The sequence below is a fragment of the Ailuropoda melanoleuca genome, chromosome 12 (assembly GCF_002007445.2).
Source record: "Ailuropoda melanoleuca isolate Jingjing chromosome 12, ASM200744v2, whole genome shotgun sequence".
In the NCBI taxonomy this organism is placed as follows: domain Eukaryota; kingdom Metazoa; phylum Chordata; class Mammalia; order Carnivora; family Ursidae; genus Ailuropoda; species Ailuropoda melanoleuca.
The window spans coordinates 25,646,162-25,670,302 of record NC_048229.1 but is presented as its reverse complement, the minus strand read 5'-3'; the positions used below and the strand labels follow the sequence as shown (position 1 = coordinate 25,670,302).

Sequence of the window (24,141 nt, the reverse complement as noted above, 5' to 3'; positions counted from 1 at the left end):
CACTCATTCGTCTATACATGTGAGATTTCCTGAGGACCTACTGCGTGCCAAGTCCTGTGTAGGTAACGTCAGGGCAGAAGTAAAGGCACACATCCTGTCCTCCTTGGCCCTTCACCAGCTTCCTTGGTAGGACTAAGAGCCAAGGAAGCTGGTGGGCAGGGAGACAGATGTGTTTGTGTTTATGTGTCTTTGTTGCTGTCTTAGCTTCCCTCCTCCTTATACACATTAAAGATCATTTATGTTTATTTTCAAGGCTTGACATTTTCTGACAGATTACATCCCTTTTTCAAACTTTTTCAGGGGCTAAGGAAATCCGAATATGGAACAGACACTGGATTATCAAGAAATAAATGTTTCACTGGGTGTGACCAGTATTGTGGTTGTATAGAAGATAATCTTTTTAGATATGCAAATGAAGGTATTTAGCAGTAAAGTGATACCACGTCTGCAATTTACTTTAAAATAGACCAGAAAAAAAATACATATTTTCATGACCTATTTTTTTTTTTTTAAAGATTTTATTTACTTATTTGACAGAGAGACAGCCAGCGAGAGAGGGAACACAAGCAGGGGGAGTGGGAGAGGAAGAAGCAGGCCCATAGCAGAGAAGCCTGATGTGGGGCTCGATCCCGCAACGCCAGGATCACGCCCTGAGCCGAAGGCAGACGCTCAACCGCTGTGCCACCCAGGCGCCCCTCATGACCTATTTTAAAAGCAAATATGTATCATAAAATATGGTACATTTTGTTATGAAATCATTTTTAGGTATTGTGTTCCTGTTCTATCAAAATAGTATTTTTTAAGGCGTTCAAATTGGATGGGCATATGGGCATTTATTTTACTTTATACTTTTTTGTATAATTGAAAAATCTCACAAAAATTTTTTATTGTGGGGGGTTCGTTTTTATGCAGAAGGGGGTTTACTTTTTTTTTTTTTTTTTAAGATTTTATTTATTTATTTGACAGAAGGAGACAGCCAGCGAGAGAGGGAACACAAGCAGGGGGAGTGGGAGAGGAAAGCAGGCTCCCAGCAGAGGAGCCTGATGTGGGGCTCGATCCCAGAACGCCGGGATCACGCCCTGAGCCGAAGGCAGACGCTTCACGACTGCGCCACCCAGGTGCCCCAGAAGAGGGTTTACTTTGTCCCAAGACACAGGACAGTTTGTTGGTCTACCTTGGAAAAAAGGCATTCCTAACTGAAAAATATTTTTCCATGATTTTTTCTTTTCTGGAGCTGAATACATCACAGTGAGATCAAAACAATTGTGATTCCATACCCACGAAATCTGATGCCCAAACTTTGTGAAATGATAACTAATCTGTTCTCTTGTCTAATGGTACAAGGTGCTTCCAAATATAAAACAGTAAAAGGTGGGGAAACTGTGTGCCATATGCAATTGTATAGAAAAGGTATGCTGTTCATCTTTTTAGCATGTTTATACATGTAAACAAATTTCCACATAAATATTTGCTTCTATATGCATAGAACGTGCTGGAAAGATACAAGGAAACTCAAGAATGGTTGCTTCTCCGGAGAGGGACTTGATGGGTAGAGGGGATAGAGGAGGATAGGGGTAGGATTTTTTTTTTTAATTTGCTAATTGTGGACCCAAGAAATGTGTTACCCATAACGTAATTTTGTAGAGATCATGCTGTAGGACTATAAATGACCTCACTGGGATAGTAGGTGACTACCCTCTTCTGTCTCACCACACCATTGGGAAGGCCCTTCCTACACTGCCCCCAGGCTTGGCTGTGATGCTTGCTTTGGCCCATATGTGTAGAAGCAAATTTGACATAATCAGAGGCATGAAACTGCTTGTGTGTGCCCTGTGTCCCAAATTCTGGCTACTGCTGTGAGCGCATACCCAGGTTAGACGTGAGTCTTGAGGAAGACGGCGAAGTTGGCCCAGCTGGGCGGTCCTGGGCCAGCCAGCCCCCATCCAACCCTCAGCTGACCACAGATGCATAACTGAGTCTAGCCAAGATCAACTGAGCTGGGTCCACACCAAGAGAAACACCCACCGTGGGAAATAGTAAACGGACACCTGCACTCTGGATGACTGTTACACGGGGACAGCTACCTGGCACAATCATTAAAGGCAGGATTTTGAGTTGGGGGTGGGGGGAGAAAGCTGGAGGAGGGGAAAGTGTGTCCTCGCACTGAAAAAGGCTGGGGTCCACTCTAAAAATCGCCCTCTGCAGGTCTGTCAGGAGAGAGGCAAGTCTCTTCTAGAACTCGTCCCTTTCTGTATTTCTCTGGCTCATTCTAACTTGGGAAGCACTGTTTCAGTCCTAAGAATCCACACTTCCCCTTCAGACCCTGCTCCCTTCGTTAATATGCCCACGTCACCAAAGGAGCTGAACCTTTTATCCAATTAAATTTATTGAACAAATGCCTACTCGGTCATAAAACCTCCAACCATTAAAAGACTAGCTAGAGACGCACAGACACTTCTTCGGGTCTACTGTTGTGGTCACATTTATCCTTCTGAACCAGGCGGCAGCGGCGGCGTGTGGTGGGGGGAGCAGTCTGGCCGCCCTGCGGTCCAGTCCCGGCGCTGGCACCTCCTCTCCGTGTGACCCTGGGCAAGTCACTGAGCTCCTCCGAGCCCCGGGTTTCTCACGCGCAGCGCGGGGAGGACGGGGATCGCCCCTCAGCGCCGCGAGGCCGGAAGTGAGGCGAGGAAGCGCTCGGCGCCGTGCGGCTGGGGGGAGACGCCGTTACGCGTCCGCTCTCTCCCGCGGGCTCGCTGCTGCCCACCGGCCTCCCCTCCCGGTGCGAGCTCAGGTGTTGCGTCAGGTGCGGCAGCTGCGCGAACGTGTCGCCGCACCGGGCGCACGAGTAGGGCTTCTTGTCGGCGTGCGTTCGCTGGTGGCGGATGAGCGCGGAGGAGAAGCTGAAGGCCTTGCCGCAGCCGCTGCACTCGAAGGGCTTCTCGCCGGTGTGCACGATGTGGTGCTGGATCAGGTAGGAGCGGTTGCTGAAGGCCTTGCCGCACTCGTGGCACGCGTAGGGCCGCTCGCCCGTGTGCGTCCGCTGGTGCAGCGTGAGCGACGAGCCCTGGCTGAAGGCCTTGCCGCACTCCCCGCACCGGTAGGGCTTCTCGCCCGTGTGGATCTTCTGGTGCTCGATGAGGGAGGACACGTGGCTGAAGGCCACGCCGCACTCCAGGCACTTGTAGGGCTTGGCGCCCGTGTGCACGAGGTGGTGCTGCACGAGGTGGGAGCGGTTGCTGAAGGCGCGGCCGCAGTCCTGGCATGCGTACGGCCGCTCGCCCGTGTGCACGCGCTGGTGCTGGCTCAGGTGCGACACCTGCGTGAAGGCCTTCCCGCACTGCGCGCACGCGTACGGCTTCTCGCCTGTGTGGATGCGCCGGTGCTCGGCGAGCGAGGCGCTCTGGCTGAAGGGCGCGCCGCACTCGGGGCACGTATAGGGCTTCTCGCCCGTGTGCACGCGCCGGTGCTGCGTCAGGTGCGCGATCTGCGTGAAGGCCTTGGCGCACTGGCCGCACGCGTACGGCCGCTCGGCCGTGTGGGTGCGCTGGTGGCGGATGAGCGCCGAGGAGAAGCGGAAGGCCTTGTCGCACTGCGCGCACGCATACGGCTTCTCGCCCGTGTGGATGCGCTGGTGCTCCAGCAAGGATGAGCGGTTGCGGAAGGCCTTGGCGCACTGGCCGCACGTGTACGGCCGCTCGCCCGTGTGCACGCGCCGGTGCTGCGCCAGGTTGCGTGGGGCGCGCGAAGGCCTTGCCGCAGTCGGCGCAGCGGTGCGGGCTCGCCCGTGTGCGTGCGCCAGTGCGACGCCAGGTAGGAGCCCTGGCTGAAGGCCTTGCCGCACTCGGGGCACGCGTAGGGCCGCTCGCCCGTGTGCGTGCGCCGGTGCAGCGTGAGGTGCACGCTCTGGCTGAAGGCCTTGCCGCACTCGGCGCACGCGAACGGCTTCTCCCCGGTGTGGGTTCTTTGGTGCAGGGTGAACGCCGAGCAGTAGCTGAAGGCCTTGCCGCAGTCCCCACACTTCCACGGCTTCCTGGGGCCGCCCCCTCGCTCCTCGCCGGAGTCTGCCGCCTTCTGCTTCCGGTTCTTTCTCGGCGCACCGCGCCTCTGGGGCCCGCTGTCGGTCTGGGTGCGGGAAGGGCCCGATCCGGTTCCCGGGATTCCACCGAGTTCATCCTGTGCCCGCGCACCGTCCCCGGCGGGCTCTTCCCCGTGGGCCACGACCTCCTGCTTCAAACAGCTTTCCTGGTTTGCCTGCCGGTCTCTGACCTGACCCTCTTGTTTCCAGGTTCCTCCCGCCTCGGAGCCCTGGGGGGCGGCCTCGGGCAAGAGTCCTTCCATCCCCGCTTCCTGAGCCGCTGCCAGTTTTCACATCTTCATGACTGGATCTGAAAGAGAAAAGCCAAACAGGTTGGTCGTTTGTCCTGGGCTGGAAGACTCCGTGCAGGGTCTCAGCCTCTGCACTCCTGACAGCTGGGGCCGGGTCATTCTTTGTTGCGGGCCGTCCTGTGCACTGTAGGATGTTGGCAGCACCCCTGGGCGTCCACCCATGGATTACAGGTAGCACCCCCTACCGTGTGACCACCAAAAGTGTCTCTCGACATTTCCAAGTGTCCCCTGGGGGACAAAATGATCCCTGATTGAGAATCACTGACTTGACGAACTGAAAACATTTTTAAAACATCTTTGCAAACACAGGACTCTGACAGCTTTTTTTAAAAAATATTTTATTTTATTTTTTTAAAGATTTTATTTATTTATTCGACAGAGATAGAGACAGCCAGAGAGAGAGGGAACACAAGCAGGGGGAGTGGGAGAGGAAGAAGCAGGCTCATAGCTGAGGAGCCTGATGTGGGGCTCGATCCCATAACGCCAGGATCACGCCCTGAGCCTAAGGCAGACGCTTAACTGCTGTGCCACCCAGGCGCCCCAAGATTTTATTTTTTTTATTAGAGAGATAGTGAGAGAGATAGTGAGAGAGAGCATGAGCAGGGAGGAGAGGGAGAAGCAGGCTCCCAGCTGAGCAAGGAACCCAACGTAGTGCTGGATCCCAGCACCCTGGGATCATGACCTGAGGCAAAGGCAGACACTTAACCCACTGAGCCACCCAGGCACCCCTGACAGCTCTTACATATAGCTTTGCAACCTGGTGCTACAGGCTAGAATGTGTCCCCCCCCGCCCCCAAGTTCATAGATCAGAGCCTGAAGTGAGGTGTCTGCAGGTGGGGCCTTTGGGAGATAATGAGGCCCCCCATGATGGGACTGGTGTCCTCATAAGAGGAAGAGAGACCAGAGCTCCCTCTCTCCACCATGTGAGGACACAGTGAGGAGGAGACCATCTCCAAGCCAGGAAGAGGGTTCTCCCACGAACCCCAACCATGCTGATGCCCTCATCCTGAACTTACAGCAGCCAGAGCTGTGAGGACTGGATCTGTTGTTGTTGTCGAAGACACCAAGTCTGTAGTACTTGGTCATGTCGGTCGGAGCTGAGAGTTTTCTCTGCTGGAGAAAAATCATACAGAGGAACAGGGAGCTCCCAAACTCCATGCATAATACATGCTGGTGGGAGCAGGCACTGGGCAAACCACTGGCGTTTTCGAGGAAAGTTAAAACACACATCCCCTGTTGCCCAATAATTCCATTTTATGGAATGGGAGCAAGAGAAACTGCACACGTGTACCTGGAGGCCTGTCCAAGGTTGTTTGTAACAGCCACACACTAGAAAACAATGCAGCTGTCCACGCACAAGGGAACAGTCCAATGACCAGGGCATATTCACACAGTGGAGTATCTCACAGCATAGACACGAATGCCCGTCAGTTGCCATGCCAGCTCAGAACCTCAGATGCACAGCGTTGGCAAACAAAATAAGATGCGAAGAATTTATGAGGTACGATGCTTTTTAGGTTAAAAACAGGCAAACTGCCCCATCTACTTTTTAGGGACTATGAACACGTGGGAAAGGTTCACTGCTCCGCCCTGGACCGGGCCCGGCAGCATTCCCTGTGACGGAGGCAGAGCTTGGGCCCCTCTGCAGACCTGGCGACTTGGAATCTGCTTGTTAACAGCCCCCGTGATTCGTGGGCACAGGAATGTCTGAGAGGGGCTGGCCACTCTGAAGCCACTTGGGTGTATGTTACAGTGGTGATAACCAGCACCCGTTGAACACAGAGCTACATGCCTGGCATCCTGTAAGCTCTTGTCACGTGTTAGCTCACTATTCCTCAGTAAAGCTCCCAGACGTGGCAATGCGAGGGCCCACACCTGGGCCCCCTGGCTCCAGAGCTGCTCCTCCACAATGCCCTTGCCCATTTTGGACTCCTACTGCTCCTACCATGGGCCTCCCCTGTTCCATAAACATTGCAGGCATGCTCCTGACTCAGGGCCTTTGCACTGCTGTTACGTTTGCCTGGACTGTTCTTCCCCTGAGCCCAGGCCTCAGGGAGAAGACTTCTGAGTGTAGACCCAGAAGTGAAGGAGTGAGCGTTCTGGGCCATGAGTGCAGCAGGGACAAAGGTCCCGAGCAGGACCATGGCTGGGGTGACAGAGGAAAAGCAAAGGTGCTGGGCAGCAGGGGAAGGGTGGGGCAGAACAACCAGGGCAGTTGGCAGGGGAGATTAGGTATGGAGAGGATGAGGGTCAGAGCAAGCAGGGTCTTGTGGTGAGATCGTTGCTGGTGGGAGGCAGGCTGGCCTGCCCAGTTCTGGTGCCATCTCCACAGGCAGCCCTCAGGCCAGAGTCAGGCCCAGGTGTGTCCCCAGAGAGGGCAGGGGTACCCACCTCAGTCTTGGGAGCTTTGGGTCCTGTCCACGTCACTCAGCTTGTGTCCCCTGCTCTGGCTGCCGTGCACCAGTGGGTCCGGTCAGCATCTGTGAGAGAAAGAAACGGGAGCTGTGAAGGAAGATGCTGGGACAGAGGGTGTTTCCTCTGGGTGCGTGGGGGGTGGTATGTGGGTTCAGGGCGGGGTAATCCTGGCATGGGCATGCAAACAGGTAACCAGAGGGGAGACGCAGACACACTCATAGGCAGACACACACACAGTCACACACAATCCCATATGCCGCCCTGCTGCACACAGGCCGTGCACTGGGACACCACCCACAGTGACACACCCAGACACACGCAGTCACACGTGGTAGGCAGAACGTCACACACGTGCAGGGTGTGGCCCGTGTTCAGAAGCACGGGGACCCCAGGCTTGCACAGCATCTCCTACACACCCTGTGACCCCTGGACAGAGCTCCACTTGCAGTCCTGTTGGGGCACACAGGACGCAGGCACACTCTGGCTGGCAGACACGCCCATTGAAACACACCGTGGACAGCAGCACACTCAGGCACATATGGTCACAGGTTCCACACATGGGCACACATGCGCGGGTCTCCAAGTGCAGACACCTGCTCGATTGTGCACACTGCTCCCCCCTTACGGGCACCTGCCGGCAGATCAGTCACGTGTAAACACACAGTGACGTGGGGGGGCGGACTCACATGCCGAGTTGCACCCAGTTACACACCTGCTAGGGCACAAACGGAGGCGGTCACTCTCACGCAAACACACAGGGGCGGACTCATGCGTGGCTCACACCTGCACGGGCACGCAGGTGCAAACACGGTGACACACGGACTCACACGCAGCGTCCCAGGCATAGCTGCACGGGCACAAAGTTCTAGGGTGATGCACGTGCACACGCACGGAGACAGGAGGGACGGGACTCACATGCACACCGCGCTGGAGTCACGAACGTACAGCGACACACCGACACGTACACCCGCGCGCACACCCACTCACGCACGCGCACATCACACACCAGAGCCCTGGCCTCTCAGCACCAGCTCCCAAAGCCGGGGGCCGTTACCCCCGAGCTCGGTGGGTTCGGGTCAGGTTCTCCTCGGTCTCCGGCCCGACCCGGCCGGCGCGGATTCCAGTGGCTCCTGGTCCCGCGGTGGCTCGGACAAGACGGCTACACAGGTCACGGCCGCGACCACCCGGGTGGGCCTGAGCCGAAGGCCGGTGCGGACTGCGCATGCGCGGCGGGACAACGGGGGCCCGCGCGGCGGAACAACGCGGGCCCGCGCGGCGGGACAACGGGGACCCGCGCGGCGCTCCCGAGAACTACAACTCCCAGAAGGCGCCGCGCCAGGGGGCCCGGAAGCTCCCTGCCCTGTGCGCTGAGGGAGCTGCTGGGGCCGGCCTGGGGTTCAGGTGGGGGGCGGGGCCAGGAGTATGGGGGCGGGAGTCTTCCTCCTCAGGGGTGGGGAAGTCCACAGGTTTAGCGGGAAAACCGAGTGAGGATCAGAGACGCTTGGTCACTTAACCCAGGGCAAACGGCACAGCGAGGGCAGGGGCTCGCCCTTGGAAAGCATTTGTCTCAGAAATTTGATCCAGTTTCCTTCCAAAGCAGAGAAGGTGACACAGGCATCGATGTGGGCCAACGGTAATAGGAGCGAACCTGTGCATCTGTGTGTCCTCTTGGCCAGCCAGTATTTTCAAGAAATTCTGTTAGCATTCAGAAATTGTTAACATGGCTGTCAGGTAACTGGGAAAGCAAAGAAACGGGTGAACACAGAATGGGAAGACAAACGTATTTCACCCAAATCAACATGCCATTGATTGTGAGATATCACATTATTTTACAGACCTCCAAGGCTGCCCGTTAGACCATCACACACACTTTCTTTACACTTCAGATTTTCATCTTATGTGTAGACCTCAAGAGGCATTGTGTTTTCCCTTATCCTTCTAGAAGCTTCTGGCCTTGCCATGGTAGGAACACACCCAGAGTCCTTTCCTGCCTACGACTCATGGAGCAGAGCCTCCAAGGTTAATGCACCCACCCGTGGGCTCAAGAATAAAGGATTGTGGTTTTAAGCCACTGAGGGCTTTTTTTTTTTCCTGGTTTCATTTTATATATGAAGATTTAAAAAATACCTCTTACATATTCCTTATAAACCATGTTGAGAGCTCAGAAGTCTGCAGCATTTTTTTTCCTTTAACCACTAAAGAGCTGGCAGGAATTATTTAAATACAGGAAAGAACCTTTTTACTCATGTATAGCGTGAAGAAAAACATTCTCCTATGCTCATTTCATTTTTCTGTGGTTTAGAAAGTCAGGCAGGGCACAGCAGGGAGGCTTCCCCTCTACTCCATGATGGGACGTCATCTGAGGTGGCCTGAACAGCTGGAGATGGTGGGGCTGGTTCATTTAGGGCCAACCATCAGGGGCCTGGGTACCTGTCCATGTGCTGGACATGGACATCTCCATGTGGCTAACTTGGGCTTCCTCACAGCATTGTGGGCACAGAACAGGAGAAATTCCTAGATGGTGGTTCAGGGCTTTAATAGGAGTAATCCAGGAGCAAGCCCCTGCATGGAGGGGCTGTTTGTTACACAGTAGCTTAGTGGCCACAGCTGACTGGGACAAAGGCAGAGCCAGGACATGAGGCTGAAGATGAAGGTAATTCAGTTTCTTGTGGACCATACTAAGAACATTTCCTGAGGGTAGTTGGGAGTCACTGTTTTGGTTTTTTTCCTTCTTTTAAAGCTGGAAGAGTCTGCAAGTATGTTAACATGTGTCCCCGCCTAGTGTGGGTGCTGGGTACTGTTTACTCCAATCCTTCTGGGTGGTCCTTTCCTGAGCCTCAGACCATGGCTCTGCTAAGTGCTCAGAGGGGGCCCTCCATGGATCTCCCGACTTCTCTTTCTCTGCTGCTCTATCCTACTGAATACTCTTTCCCATAAATCCTGGCCCCGCGGTCTTGATGGACACACAGCTCCATCTCTTCAACTCAGGGGGCAACAAGGCTCTGTCTGGTTCCTCCCCTGCACCATGACCTGGAAACTCTGAGGACAGTAAGTTGGGGCAATCGTAGGGTTCACCTCATTCATTTCCCTCACATGCCAGTAATCACCATCCTTCGTAGCCTGATGTCCGTTGTCATAAAAACCACTGTGTTTTGCCCCTTTTATAGTTGTTTTAGAGAGAGGAAATATGGTCCTTATTACTCCATTTTGGCCGGAAGCAGAAGTCCCTAATTAAAGTTCGTAATTAAAGTTCAACTCATTTTTTATAGAAAACAATGGCAGGTGTGATTTTACCAAAGAAGAGCGGAAATGGTCTGAATTTATGCCAAGAGGGATGTTATTTTTTTTTCTCTGATGGAAGATAGTGACAGTTTCACCTGAGTGGTATATTAGCTTCCCGCATAAGGGTTTAAGAACCCTTGTCCACCCTTGCTGAAATCTTGAGAGGGGACATTTTCTTCAAAGAATGGACAATTNTCCAAGAGCCTGATGTGGGGCTCGATCTCACAACGCCGAGATCACGCCCTGAGCCGAAGGCAGACGCTTAACCACTGTGTTACCCAGGCGCCCCTAAAGCTCTTTTCTTTAGAAAGATATGTAACTGTTATGGGCTGAATTGTGCCCCACCCCCCCAAGAAAAGAAAGATGCCTGGGAGTCCAAACCCCCAGTATCCCAGAATGTGACCTTAGTTGGGGTCTTTATCCTTAACAGAGGTAATCAAGTTAATATGAGGTCCTTAGGGTGGGGCCTTAATCTAACATGACGGGTGTCCTTGTAAGAAAGGGATGCTTGATTACAAAGGCAGACACACACGGTGGGGGGGGGCAGATTACAGGGGTTGTCCACCTCTACCGGACACCTGCACAGAATTAGCATCTGAATCCCTCGCAGGGGCTGGAGCCTGGCCAAGCCGGCAGGTGACCCTGAGCATCCCATGAGCCTCAAGGGGAACTGGGAAGGACAGGGTGTGCAGAGAGGGGACGGAGATAAATGTTAGTTCTAAGCGGAATTATAGAAATCACCCCTAAGTCTTACTTCCAAAAAGAGAGGAAGGAAAGAGGCCAGATGTGAACTGCGGGACGTGTAATTACGTTCTGCAGTTACCCGCAAGGACCGGCAGTAAGATACCCGTCCTCTGTTCTCAGACTACCGCGCTGACCACGTGGGGGCGCAGTGGCCTCACAGAAAGAAGGATAAAACCTGCTCAAACAAAGCCTTTCCCTTAAAAAATAGGAGAAATAAGATTCCAGTGAGGAGCCTGAGAGCCAGCGGGAGACCAGGTTGGGGTCCTCAGTCCCTTACCCCCAGGAAATGCAGTTTTAGGCCCCTCACCCCAGGAAAGCTCCTTGCACACAGGCTGCTGGGAGCACAGGGCATGAAATTTTGTTCAGGCAAAAAGGAGTGTGGCATGTTGCTTCCCCCTCATCTCTCCAGGGCCTGGCTGGGTGGGCAGGAGGGTCGGGGATACAAAGGTGCCCCATGGCAGTCCAGGAGTGTCACTGGCTCTGCGCACCCTGGGCGACCTTGTCTTTGCCCCTAGCAGCACTGGTGTGACAGGGGATCAGAAAGCCGCAAGGTCGCTTGCTGCTGGCTCCACATAGGCCCATGTCCCAGCCTTGACCTCACCGGCTTCTGCTGAGTGCCACCCCCCCCCCATGCTGGGGCCAGGAATTTCACCCCCCTGTGCCTGCCCGCTCATGGGGAGGGAAGGGTGGGGTCCCCAGGGATGAAATCCTCCGTAGCAGTTCACACTGTTGTCTTTAAAAATTATATTCCAGTCTATCCTATTTTATCTCATTAAAAATATGCTGGTCAGGATAAATGGGATTGATTACACCACCCCTAGTATAGACCGCCCCCTTTAGAGACAGCTGAAAAACACTGCGGTTGAAAGTGCCCATAGAGGAGCTAGACTTTTGTAACTTGGCCCCTGGCGAAGCTGAAACAGCTGTGTGACTCTGCTGGAGCTTTGTCAGCTCTTGTGCCTTAAGTTTTTCCTACGTGTAAAACGGGGTGATACTGCGAGTGGTCTCTTACGAGTGTGGTGCAGTTTCAAGTACCCACAGCAGTGTCTGATCCAGGATGAGTGCCACATAAGAACCACAAGGGTGATGATGGTGGTGATGGAGCCTAAGCAGATTCACCAGGTCAGTTTTGGCCCCAGGAATACAATATTTAATGTTTAAAAACCACTGATGCATTAAGGCTCAATTTCTTCATTGGTGAAGTGGAGACAAAAAAAATGTACTTCCTTCATAAGGCTATAGTGAGAATTATAGAGGTGATTCATTCATTCAACAAGTTATCATCTATCTATCTATCTACCTACCTACCTATCCATCCACCCACTCACCCATCCACCCACCCATCCACTCATCCATCTATCTATCTATCTATCTATCTATCCATCTTTCATCTATCTCTCTATCTATCTTCTATATTTTTAGTCTCTACTCTGTGCCAGAAACTGTTCTAGTCACTGGGGATACAACCGCTAACAAAATAAAAATGTCTACCCCCCCCCCCCGTCTTCGATTCTGTTGGAAGAAGACAGACTCTTACCCAGTGAATAAGTTAATTACCTTGTATGCTAGGAATTGATAAATGCCATGAAAGCAAATGGAGCCCAGAGGTAGGAGGGGCTGACTTTGGATGGATATTTTGGTTATAAATACTTTCTTCAGAGAATGCCACACTGAGCACTTGCTAATTAGGCAAAGATAAAAGGTGGTGAAGGAGAAAAATATTTTGGAGAGAAGGTAGAGCAGGGCCAAAAGAGCTGAGCTGGGAATGTCCAGTCCTTGGAGTATTGGCATGGAGACCACAGCGTGCTTCAAGTGGAGTGGACGACGTGTATTGTAGGAGATACAATGGGGCCAGGGCCATGCACGGCTTCCCAGATCACTCTAAAATCTTGGCTTTCACTCCGAGTGTGATGTGCAGCCAGTGGATGATTTTAAGAAGAGTAGCCATGATGTGATTGACATTTTAATAGCATGACTTTGTTGAGATGATGGTAAAGGTGTGAGAGGAAGGGTGGTAGCAGGTGACAAGCACGGGGGAAGGAACAGTAGCCCACATGTGGATGATGGCGGCTTAGACAAGGACGACAGTGAAGAAGATAGTTGAGAGGTGTTCTGATTTCCACTATTTTGGGGGAGAAAAGCCAACAGGATTGGCTTATAATTTATACGTCCAAAACGGTGGCAAGCATGACACCAAAGTTTTCAACACTGAGGAGCAAAACACCAAGTTGCTGTTAACTGAGATGCCGGAAACTGTGGGAGAAGCAGGTAGGGCGGATCTCCTTAGGATCTCTTCAGTGGGTATGCTCTGCTCGATTTCTCTTTTAGGCATCAACTGGAAGTTTCCAGAAGGTAGTTAAATGGGGGAGTCTGAGCTTCGTGGGGGAGGACTGGAACAGCTATGACTTTGAGAATGCAGTGTTCTGAAAAACAAGAAATATTTAGGGGGGAAGACATTAATAACCGTGTAAGGTGAGGCTTCTGGACGACTTCTCATTAGGTCCTACAGTTTGCTTAAGACCACGGTAAGAAACGGTGTTCCTAGAGTTGTCAACCAATTCTAGTTGTCTAGAAAACTTTTACTTTTTAAAAATTGGATTTTTTCCAGTTTTCTTGAACTATAAATGACATGTATTTATTTATAGACAGTCTACAAGCCTTCATTGAGATGAGGAAACAGCCTTCTTCATTCCAAATCTTTCCTAAGATTTTTTTATCAATGTGCTTCTTCAAAACATTCCGTGAATTTTCTTTTCTTCTTCTTACGGTACATATAAGTAAAGAATCTGAAACTATAGGAGACAGTAAAACGAATCCACAGGCCCTGGACATGCCTCCTGTAGGATGCGGGGCCTTCCCTTCCCCCCCCCCCCCCCCCCCGGTCTCCCGTTAAAATGCGTCACATCAGGGGCGCCTGGGAGGCTCAGTCAGTTAGGCATCTGTCTTCAGCTCAGGTTATGATCCCAGAGTCCTGGGATCCAGTCTGACATCGGGCTCCCTGCTCAGCTGGGAGTCTGCTTCTCCCTGTCCCTCTGTCCCTCCCCTCACTCACGCTCACTCTCTCTCAAATAAGTACATAAAATCTTTAAGAAAATGTTCATTTATTTTAATTTCACTTTTTCAAAAAGGTCAAGGCTGTTTTTTTTTTTTTTTTTTAACATTTCGCTTTAAAGATAGAAACAGGGGAGAGCAGAGAAGGAGAGGAGGCGGCTCAGGGACATATGCATTTTTAAAACTTTGTTTTAGGACTATGACCCAAGGTCTCACAAACTGAGTGGCTTACATGACAGAAATGTGTTGTCCCACAGTTCGGGAGGCCAGAGCCGGAGTGTGAGACCACGGTGTGGGCCGGCTGTGCTCCCTCTGCAGGTGCTCGGGCGGCCTGTTTTCTAGCTTCCGGTGCTCCAGGCTTGTGGCAGTGTGACTCGTCTTCCTGCAGCCTTCTCCCTGTGCGCGTCTGTGTCCAAATTTCTCCTTTTTTGTAAGGACCCCATTAGTGTTCAAAGCCCACCCTAATGTTCTCAGCTTAATTAATTTGATAATTTGCTAAGACCCTGCCTCTTAATAAGGTTGCCTACACTGGGACTGGGAGTTAGGGTTTCAGCATAACCCTTTTGGGGGTGGACACGATTCAAGCTAGAACAGCGAGGAAGGGGTTTGCCCAGCCACCTTCAGCTGCTCAAATGAGAGGACAGAGAAGTTAGGGAACAGTTCTCAAGCATGGGTGGACTTTCTCAGGAGGAGAGGGAGAAGGTTCAGAGGGACCCTGGGTTGTGCGTGAGGAATTCGTTGTGTCGTTGGGCGGTGGATTTGTACCAATGGTGAGGGGAGGACAATGAGGAACAATGGAAAAGCAGAAGGACTGATGCATTTTAGGCACCAGTGGGGTCAAGGCATTATTGGGATCAAGTCATAGAGAGGGGAGCTCACTTCGGTGGAGGGGGTGACCTGGGAAGGAGCAGCTGAGGTAGTTTATGGGACAAGGAGGAGGTCAAGACTCAGGAAGATCAGGGTATTGGAGGCATCACTCACCTTACGGTGCTTTTCTTTCAATCTTAAACAATGACAATTACCTAATAATGGCATGTGTGTGCAGGTTGGGCACTGCACAACTTCTCCAGCCTGGGAATTAGGACAATTCCACTGTCATTTCCTGTTCTGCCTTGACTTTCACGCGGTGCTTACTTCAAGTTTCTAACAGCCGCCCCTGACAAGCCAGCTCGCAAGGATCTGCCATCAGGGAAGGCATGTAGAGAGACCGAATGTTGAAAATGTGGCCACAGGAGTAGGCTGTTCGTGTGGCGTCAGACAGATACTGAATATTGCTGTGCGTCCCTCATGTGTAAGATATCCAAAGGGCCTTTATTTTTATTTTTTATTTTTTTGTCATTAAGTTTCCTAGGACAGTATTCTGTGGCTGGCTGATGGGGGCACAGCGCTTCGTGAAAACACTGGCCTTGTCTTGTCCAGCTCTGTGAATGTTAACTCGTTCATAGACTAAATGCCGAGGCTTCCCCCATCAGCCTCCCCTCCTCCACGGGTTGCCATGCCTGCAGCTCTCCGCAGCGGAAAATCAGGACGGAGTGTGGAGAGGGGGAGGGGGAGGGCCCGTTGTCATGGGGACCTGCCTGCCGCAGAAAGCCCGCCTTGGTCAGAAAATGGAATTCAGGCTTTGAGAAGAGGAGGAGACACGTGATTTCTTGGGTTGAGGTAGCTCATGTCGGGGATCCCTAACTCTGCATCAGAGGCTGAGGCTGTGAGTGAGCTCCCCAGCAGACCTCTCCACAGGGCCCCCTCCTCGCTGATTCCCAGGGGGGCCGCTGCTGCCGGAGACCCCACAGACCAAGCTCTCTTTACATCCCTAATCTCCCTGCACAGATGTGTGAGGCAGGGCTTAGAGGCTGCCGATGTGATGTCCTTGGATGGGGACTTCCAGCGTCAGCGTCACCTCATCCAGGCGTTTCCACCCCCACCTGGAAGGGCATAGACCCTCTCTCCTTGCCTCCTGTTCCCCCAGCAGCCTTCAGTCCCATTCGATCTCTGGGGGCAGCTGGGAGAAACACTGAAGAGTGAATCAGTTAAGGCACTCCACTCCTCTGTTTAAACACACCTGCTCCCCAGGACCCCTTGTCCCCTCGGAATGAAACTGAGATTTTCCCTTGGCCTGCTTGGTCTTGCTGAGATTGTTGTGGTCCTACTGATTGTATCCCCCCTCACTAGGGGGCAGCCACACTGGTCTCTGTGCCTCCAAAGAACCAACCCCAGGACCTTTGCGCCTGCTGTTCCTTCCACCCCTCCTCACCTGGGTCTTCATGGGGTGCCATCCTTTCTCCATTCAGATCAGAGGTCACCTCCTCAGAGAAGCCCCCTGAGTGCCATCCCCCAAAACCCTTCATACTCTTCCCCTGCCTTATTTCCACCACAATGCTGATACTTCCTTTATTCCCACACCTGTTTATTGCTTCTCCCACCACTGGAATGGGAGCCCCTTGGCATGTGGTAGAAAGAACGGAGCTAGGGGTCTGGTTTTCTGCTGGTACCAGGGTTGTCACTGGGGAATGTAAAGGTCCAAAGAGCAAAAATAACCATAAGTGATTTCTTGTCAAAAAAAAAAACTAAAACATTCTGTTTGCTTTGCTACTTCTGTCAGGGAAGAAGGAATCTTGCAGTTTGGTGACAGGAGAGTCAGAGGTTTGGGAATAGGAGAGCCGGTGTGTGGCTTTTTATTCAGTGACGTTGAATATTTCGATCAGCTGGAATTCGGGGGCGTTGGTCTTGCTGAGGGTGACTGCCCACATCCAGGGAGTAGAGGAGTTTTGTGAAGGTGTGTATTTCTGTATTTCTGATCCTTTTCACCTGGGCACGGTGCCTCCCAGGCAGCCCAGGCCTAGAGATAGTGAAGGGCAGGCAGAGTGTGTCTTTGTATGCACACCAGCCAATCCAGAGCCCACACCCGCCCCCTGCTCCCTCGGGCTCTCCTGGGTGGGCCAACATCCCTCAGCCCTCACCCCCCAGGGCAGGTACGGGGCACCTCGGAGCAGTCCCTAGGCCCTCGAGCCCATGGAAATGACTCAAACCAGCCAATCCAAAGCCTGCTCACTCTGCCTCACCCGTACCTCCCCTGCCTCACTTCTTGGAAAAGTAACACACTCTTAATGACTGTCATTTCCATTTCTGTTTAGCTGCTGTGTGTAAAAGTTTGTGACTTGTGCAATTATCAGTTCCATTTTGTGCGAGCCCGGCAAAGCCCAGATGCATCTCTTCATGGTGTGTGTGGGGTGGGGGGTGTTGAAGGATAGTTTGGGGATTACTCTATGAACAACCAAACTGCAGTCTCGAGCCCCCTTCCCTGCCCATCTTTGCCTTAGTAGGACCCTGGTGAAACCACAAAGGCCCAAGCCAGAGGGCAGAGGAAGAAGCCAGGTCTGGGATGGCTGGTCCCCCAATGTTCAGAGACAGGATGGGGTGCGGATGTGGGAGACGCGGGTTCAGGGCCGGAACCGAGGGAGACTTGCCCTCTGAGCCCAGCGTTCCCAGCTGTCAAATGCAGACCCTCCGAGGCCTCACTCACAACCAGGGCTGCCTGGCTGTGGGAGTGTCGTCGCGGGCAGGCAGCGTCCAGGGAGCGGGTGAGAAGTCCAGCCTGCCCCACTCACCCGGCTGAGTCCACACCGGGGCTGCGGGCATCGCACCCAAGCCGAGCACGGCCGTGCCCAGACCCTGGTGTGTGCACCGTTATAGTCCCCGGGGAAACAGTCTTACTAACCACAGCAAAAACCCAAACAAATCTAAACATGCTCGTTATAAAAGTGTCTCATTCATTTGCTCTAATGCAGAGTGCCTCGGAGTTCATCACGTACCCATGTGGGCGGTAGATGGCAGTCTCGAATCACGGAAAATACACAGGCTCCTTCTTAAAAAGACTTAAAAAAAGATTTTATTTATTTATTTGAGAAAAAGAGAGGGGGGAGAGCTTGTGGGAGCGGGAGGGGTGGTGTGAGCGTGGGTGGCGTGGGGGGAACAGGACGGAGGGAGAGGGACAAGCTGACTGCACGCTGAGCAGAGCCTGAGGCAGGGGGTGGGGGGGAGAGGCAGGTGGAGGTGAGGCAGGGCGGATCCCACGACCCTGAGATCATGACCTGGGGCAAAGGCAGATGCTTGACCGACTGAGCCCCCCAGGCGCCCCTGTTTCTGGACTGAGCCCCCCAGGCGCCCCTATTTCTGGACTTTGGATTCACGGATTCATACACTAGCTGTTCTCGGATATCTTGTTCAGCACGTTTGTGAGATTTAATTGTGCTGTGTGCGGCTGTCACTTGGTCATTTTTACTGCTTTTTGGGGGGTGAATGTTTCATGGGTTCTCATGTTAAAAGGTCTCACGTTTGTGCGGTTTCTGGTTTGACTCTGCTGTAAGACCTGGTGCGTGTCACAGTGCTCACGTCCGTGCATGACCACTGAAAACCCACCTAGGAGTGGGAGGGCTTTGTCATGGGATCTGTCTGCGTGACACGGAGATCCTGCTGAATGTGTTACTGCACGGGACCAATTTACGTTCCCCGCGGGGCTGAACGAACACGGCCCCACGTCCTCCATTCCAAAACATGGCCGGAAGCTCTGCTTTGATCTTTGCCGCATATGAGGGTTTGTGGTAATGTGTCCTAAGTTTTCTTTTGCATTTTCCTGAGCGTTAACAAATGTGTGGGTTTTTTCATACATCGAATGTCCATTCAAAATCCCCTTTCTGACGTGCTAGTTTCCATTTCTTCCCCAGTGTTTTCTACTCAAATTTTTTTCCCTCTCCTTTTTGTAGGAGTTGCTCCCTTCCCCTGTGGTCCTCCGTGCTGTTCCTTATGTTCCACATATGAGTGAAACCGTATGATAATTGTCTTTCTCTGCTTGACTTATTTCACTCAGCATAATCCCCTCCAGTTCCACCCAAATGGTGGCTATTCATCCTTTCTAGTTCCATTGTATGTATGGACCACATCTTCTTTATCCACTTGTCTGTTGAAGGGCATCTCGGCTCCTTCCACAGTTTGGCTCTTGTGGACAATGCTGCTATGAACATTGGGGTGCAGGTGCCCCTTCAGATCACTACATCTGTATCTTAGGGGTAAATACCCAGTAGTGTAATTGCTGGGTCATAGGGTAGCTCTATTTTTAACGTCTTGAGGAACCTCCATACTATTTTCCAGAGTGGCTGTACCAGCTTGCATAACTACCAACAGTGTAAGAGGGATCCCCTTTCTCCACATCCTCTCCAACATCTGTCATTTCCTGACTCTTTAATTTGAGCCATTCTGACTGGTGTGAGGTGATATCTCAATGTGGTTTTGACTTGTATTTCCCTGATGCCAGTGATGTGGAGCATTTTTTCATGTGTCTGTTGGCCATTTGGATGTCTTCTTTGTAGAAGTGTCTGTTCATGTCTTCTGCCCATTTTTTGATTAGGTTATTTGTTTTGTGAGTGTTGAGTTTGAGTTCTTTATAGATCTTGGATATCAGCCCTTTATCTGTAGTGTCATTAGCAAATATCTTCTCCCATTCTGCCTCTTAGTTTTGTTGACTGTTTCCTTGGCTGTGCAGAAGCTTTTTATCTTGATGAAGTCCTAATACTTCATTATATAGGAGTCACTTCTGTGTTCAGGATATGAGCTTGTTTTCTTTCTTTCTTTTTTTTTTTTTAAAGATTTTATTTATTTATTCGACAGAGATAGAGACAGCCAGTGAGAGAGGGAACACAACAAGCCAGGGGGAGTGGGAGAGGAAGAAGCAGGCTCATAGTGGAGGAGCCTGATGTGGGGCTCGATCCCATAATGCCGGGATCACACCCTGAGCCGAAGGCAGATGCTTAACGCCTGCGCTACCCAGGAGCCCCAGGATATGAGCTTGTTTTCAAACGTATGTGTTGCAAATAACTTCCCATGGCATACCTTGACTTTTCATTCCCCCCTTTTTGGAGAGAATACTTAGGATTGACGTAGCCACGTTTATCAAGTGCACTGTGTCAGAGGTCTGCACATAGCCCAGAGCATGGATCGCATCTTGTCCTATAAGAGTTGGTTTTGCTGTTGTTGTTGTTGTTACCTTTTTCCTTTAGAGGGAACTTAGGTTTGAGACCACAATGCGATGTCACCTCACAACCGACAGAATGGTTGTATCAAAAAAACAAGAAACAAATATACAGCACCGGGAATGTAGTTAATAATGTAACAGCGCGTACGCTGACCGATGGCGACCGCGCTTCCCGCGCTGAGGGCCGTGTGATGTGTAGAGCTGAAGTGTCGAATCCCGTGTCCTACAGATGAAAGCGATACAATATTGTGTGTCAACTGTACGTCACCTAGAAAAAGGAAGAGACCTGAGGGAAACATGCCAGAGCGCAAATGGGGGAGATCTCCGCACGTTGGAAGTAAATGTACTTTTTACTTTGTGCTTGTATTTTTCCGGTTTTCTCCAAGGAGAATGTTTTTGTTTTCAGGAAGAAAAGTGTTTTAGTTGGTTTACTTTAAAAAAGAGAAACAACTTTCATACATTTAAAAAAAGGGAGCAGTGTGAAACTGAGAAAAAATATTTTTTTCCCTCTTAAGTTGTGAATTGTCCTCTAGCCATTTATTGAAAGCGCTGTTCTTTCTTCATTTTTCCACAGTGTCCTTTCCCCTGCACGTTAAACAAAGGTGTATGTGTTGGTCCGCATCTTCACTCCTTGCGAGTCCCTCGGGCAGATTTCCTCATTGCTCATTTCCGTAGCTTCGAGATTAGCTTTGCTTTACATTTGGATGGTTCCTTTATATTCCCACGTAAACTTCAGATTTGGTTTGTCCCGTTTCTCGCACGCGCATTGCACACTCACACTCGTGGGACGTAGACTGAGGTGGCACAAAATTTATAAACGAATATCGGTCAAACAGAAAACCTAAAAGTATTGATGACTCAAATTTATAACACGCTCCCACCTGTGCAGTTGCTCTTTCATGCTTCTTTTTCGCTTAATTGTTAGTAAGAATGCGTATATTTAAGGTGCAAGGAGGATGAGTGATGTGCGTTTCCGGACTGAAACGGCTCGGACAGTCCAGCTACACGGTTGCCGTGTTGTGTGTGTGGCAGGAGCTCCTGAAAGCTGTCTCTGCAGGTTTCCGGGATTCGATCCAGTGTTATTCAGTGTAGTCCGGCTGTTCAGTAGATCTCCAGACTTATTTACCCTGTAGGAGTGCAACCGTCTGACCGCCTCTCCCCATTGCCCACCCCTGCGGCCAGGGCTCTACTCTCTGCTTCTAAGTATTGGACTGTTTCAGACCCACATGCAAGTGAGATCGTGCAACTTTTTTTTCTTTTAAAGATTATTTATGTATTTGTGGGAGAGAGCGCACGACAGAGAGCGAGTGAGCACAAGCAGGGGGAGCAGCAGAGGGAGAGGGAGAAGCTGACTCCCGGGAGAGCAAGGACCCGGATGTAGGACTCGATTCCAGGACCCTGGGATTATGACCTGAGCTGAAGGCAGACTCTTAACCAATGAGGCACCCAGGCGTCTGGAGATCATGCAATCATTTTTGAGAAAGCTTTCCCTTTGTTTCTTTGGGGCCAACACACCCACCAAAAACCCCTACTTTCTGTAGAAAGGGATTTTGAAAATCAGTGACAGACTCCAGTCCCCTCATTGTCTTTGGACAGACTGAAGGCCAAAGGATAACAAGGTGCTGTCTCAAGATCACATGTCTCCAGGTCACAAGCAGGCCTGAGCAGCCTCACTGACAGGTTTCTGGGACCCAGGGCTTCTGGTCCTAAAAGCGGGACAGGCTTGGGAGCGCTGGGATGGGCTGGACGCCCTGCAGATTGGAGAGGCCTTGTCTTTGGCCAATGCTCACTTTTGTCCATGTCCCCGCACGATTACCGGTGGGTCCTGTTACTGCCTCACTGCTTGGCGGTCGCAGGACGGCCTTGTCTGAGGTGCACAGGCTGTGAAATTGCAGGTGTCCCACAGGAGAGCACCCGGGTCCCGCTGCGGGCGCCACGCCGGTCCAGTCACTGGGGCTACTCCTTTCCCATCCGTGAGCCCTTTCTTAGGCCACGACAGCTGGGATTGCTCTGTCCACTTCACACCCGGGGAACGTGACTCTCAGGAAAGCTCCAGAACCAATCTGTGGTGTGGCTGGGACGGCCCCCACACACCCACACCCCGAGTCTCGGTCCACAGTAAGCAGCCCAGTTTCTGGAGGGGGGAGCGATCCCCTCACTCCAAACTTTTCCTCTGATGCCTCTGAGAGATCCGTGAAGGTTGTTTTTCCCGTGTCCCAGGCCAAGCTCTGCTAACAAGCATCCCCAGGCGGTGCCCAGGAGCCTCCAGAGACCGCGGGGGTGTTGTTGGGGGTAGAGCTGATGACTTAAATCACTTACCTCTCTCTGCTTCAGTTCTCCCCCTGCCTCCGCTCCACCCATCCCCTCCGGGCTTTCCAGAAACTCTGTGGGAGACTGAAGAGAAAGATACAGACAGAGGGAGATGAGATGTTCTTATTCTCAGGGATGATGCTTGGGAAGGTGCCGNAGGTGCCAGGGACCAAGATGTTGTACACGGGCTCCTTGGAATGACCTTGTTCTCCCCAGAGTGTGAGAGCAGCCTGATTCCTGCTGGTGTGGCCTCTTCATGGAAGGAAGGGGTGGATTTCCCGGGTTAGACTCCTCTGGAGCCAGGTGTGTGGCTGGTATGGGAGGAGCGTGGGAAGAGGATGCTTAACCTGATACAGCTTCGTCCGTCCGTCTCTCCGTCCGTCCATCCATTAATCTTCCAGCCAGCCATCCTGTTCCCTCTGCCTGGCATGCTCTTCCCTCTCCCTCCTGGCCATGCTAATCAGGTCCCTTTTCCTTCCAATGCCCTCCCATCATTTCCTTAGAAATCAGTTTTTTTTTTCATTTTTATTATGTTAGTCACCAGACAGTACATCCTTAGTTTTTGATGTAGTGTTCCATGATTCATTCTTTGCATATAACACCCAGTGCTCCATGCAGTATGTGTCCTCCTTAATACCTGTCACTGGGCTAGCCCGTCCCCCCAGCCCCCTCCCCTCTGAAACCCTCAGTTTGTTTCGCAGAGTCCATAGTCTCTCATGGTTCATTCCCCTTCTGTTTAACCCCCTTCCTTATTCCCTTCCTTCTCCTACCTTAGGAAGCATTTTTTTTTTAAGATTTCATTTATTCATTTGACAGAGAGACAGCCAGCGAGAGAGGGAACACAAGCAGGGGGAGTGGGAGAGGAAGAAGCAGGCTTCCCGCTGAGCAGGGAGCCCGATGTGGGGCTCGCCTTGAGCCGAAGGCAGATGCTTAACGACTGAGCAACCCAGGTGCCCCTTAGGAAGCATTTTTATCCCCTCATTAGGACAGGGTCCCTTCTGCTCATGTCAAAAAGTCCTGTAGGTGCCAGGCGGGTACTATAGTGCTTCTAACTGTGCTCCTTCGTCCTGGTTTCCGACATGTCCTCTCTCATCTTCAAATGACAGTTCACGTTGGGTGTCAGGTCAAAGGAGGAGATAAAGGTACACACCGTATTTTCTTCTCCATTAAGAAAAAAAAAAAGGTATGTACTGTTCTCTCCTTCACTGACACATACCCAAGTGTTCATATATGATTACTGCCTCCACCAGACTCGCTTCCACACTTCTAGTTGAGGAATATATTAGAAATCTGTCTGTCTATCAGTATATCAGTACACATCGTTTCCTTATTCTTCTCACTTCTGCACAGTGTTCTTGTCATGGATGGCCCATAATTGCTTTACGCTGTCCCATATTTCTCAATATTGAGATAGTTTTCCATCTTCTAGCATACAACCTAGCAGTTATGTTTTTATTTATTTTATTTTATTAAGATTTTATTTATTTATTTGACAGAGACAGGCAGCCAGCAAGAGAGGGAACACAGGCAGGGGGAGTGGGAGAGGAAGAAGCAGGCTCATAGCAGAGGAGCCTGATGTGGGGCTCGATCCCATAACGCCGGGATCATGCCCTGAGCCGAAAGCAGACGCTTAACGACTGCACCACCCAGGCACCCCAGTATTTATGTTTTTAAATGTGAATCTGAGGGGCGCCTGCCTGGTTCAGTTGGAAAAGCATGAGACTCTTGATCTCGTGGTGGATGTAGAGATGACTTAAATGAATGAATAATTTTTTTAAAAAATTAAAAATCAAGGGGCATCTGGGTGGCACAGCGGTTAAGCGTCTGCCTTCGGCTCAGGGAGTGATCCCCGCGTTCTGGGATCAAGCCCCACATCAGGCTCCTCTGCTAGGAGCCTGCTTCTTCCTCTCCCACTCCCCCTGCTTGTG

At 51.6% G+C, this 24,141-nt stretch overlaps 1 protein-coding gene across 1 annotated transcript; it reads right to left on the bottom strand.

Annotated features, from left to right (window-relative positions):
* Positions 1–635: 635 nt before the first annotated feature.
* On the bottom strand, positions 636–7,735 carry ZNF835 (zinc finger protein 835). The gene is given in 5 exon segments (XM_034639502.1): positions 636–3,730; positions 3,732–3,777; positions 3,779–4,385; positions 6,778–6,866; positions 7,717–7,735. Coding segments are annotated over 3 exon segments (1,713 nt in total). The 5' UTR covers positions 4,339–4,385; positions 6,778–6,866; positions 7,717–7,735; the 3' UTR covers positions 636–2,623.
* Positions 7,736–24,141: the final 16,406 nt, after the last annotated feature.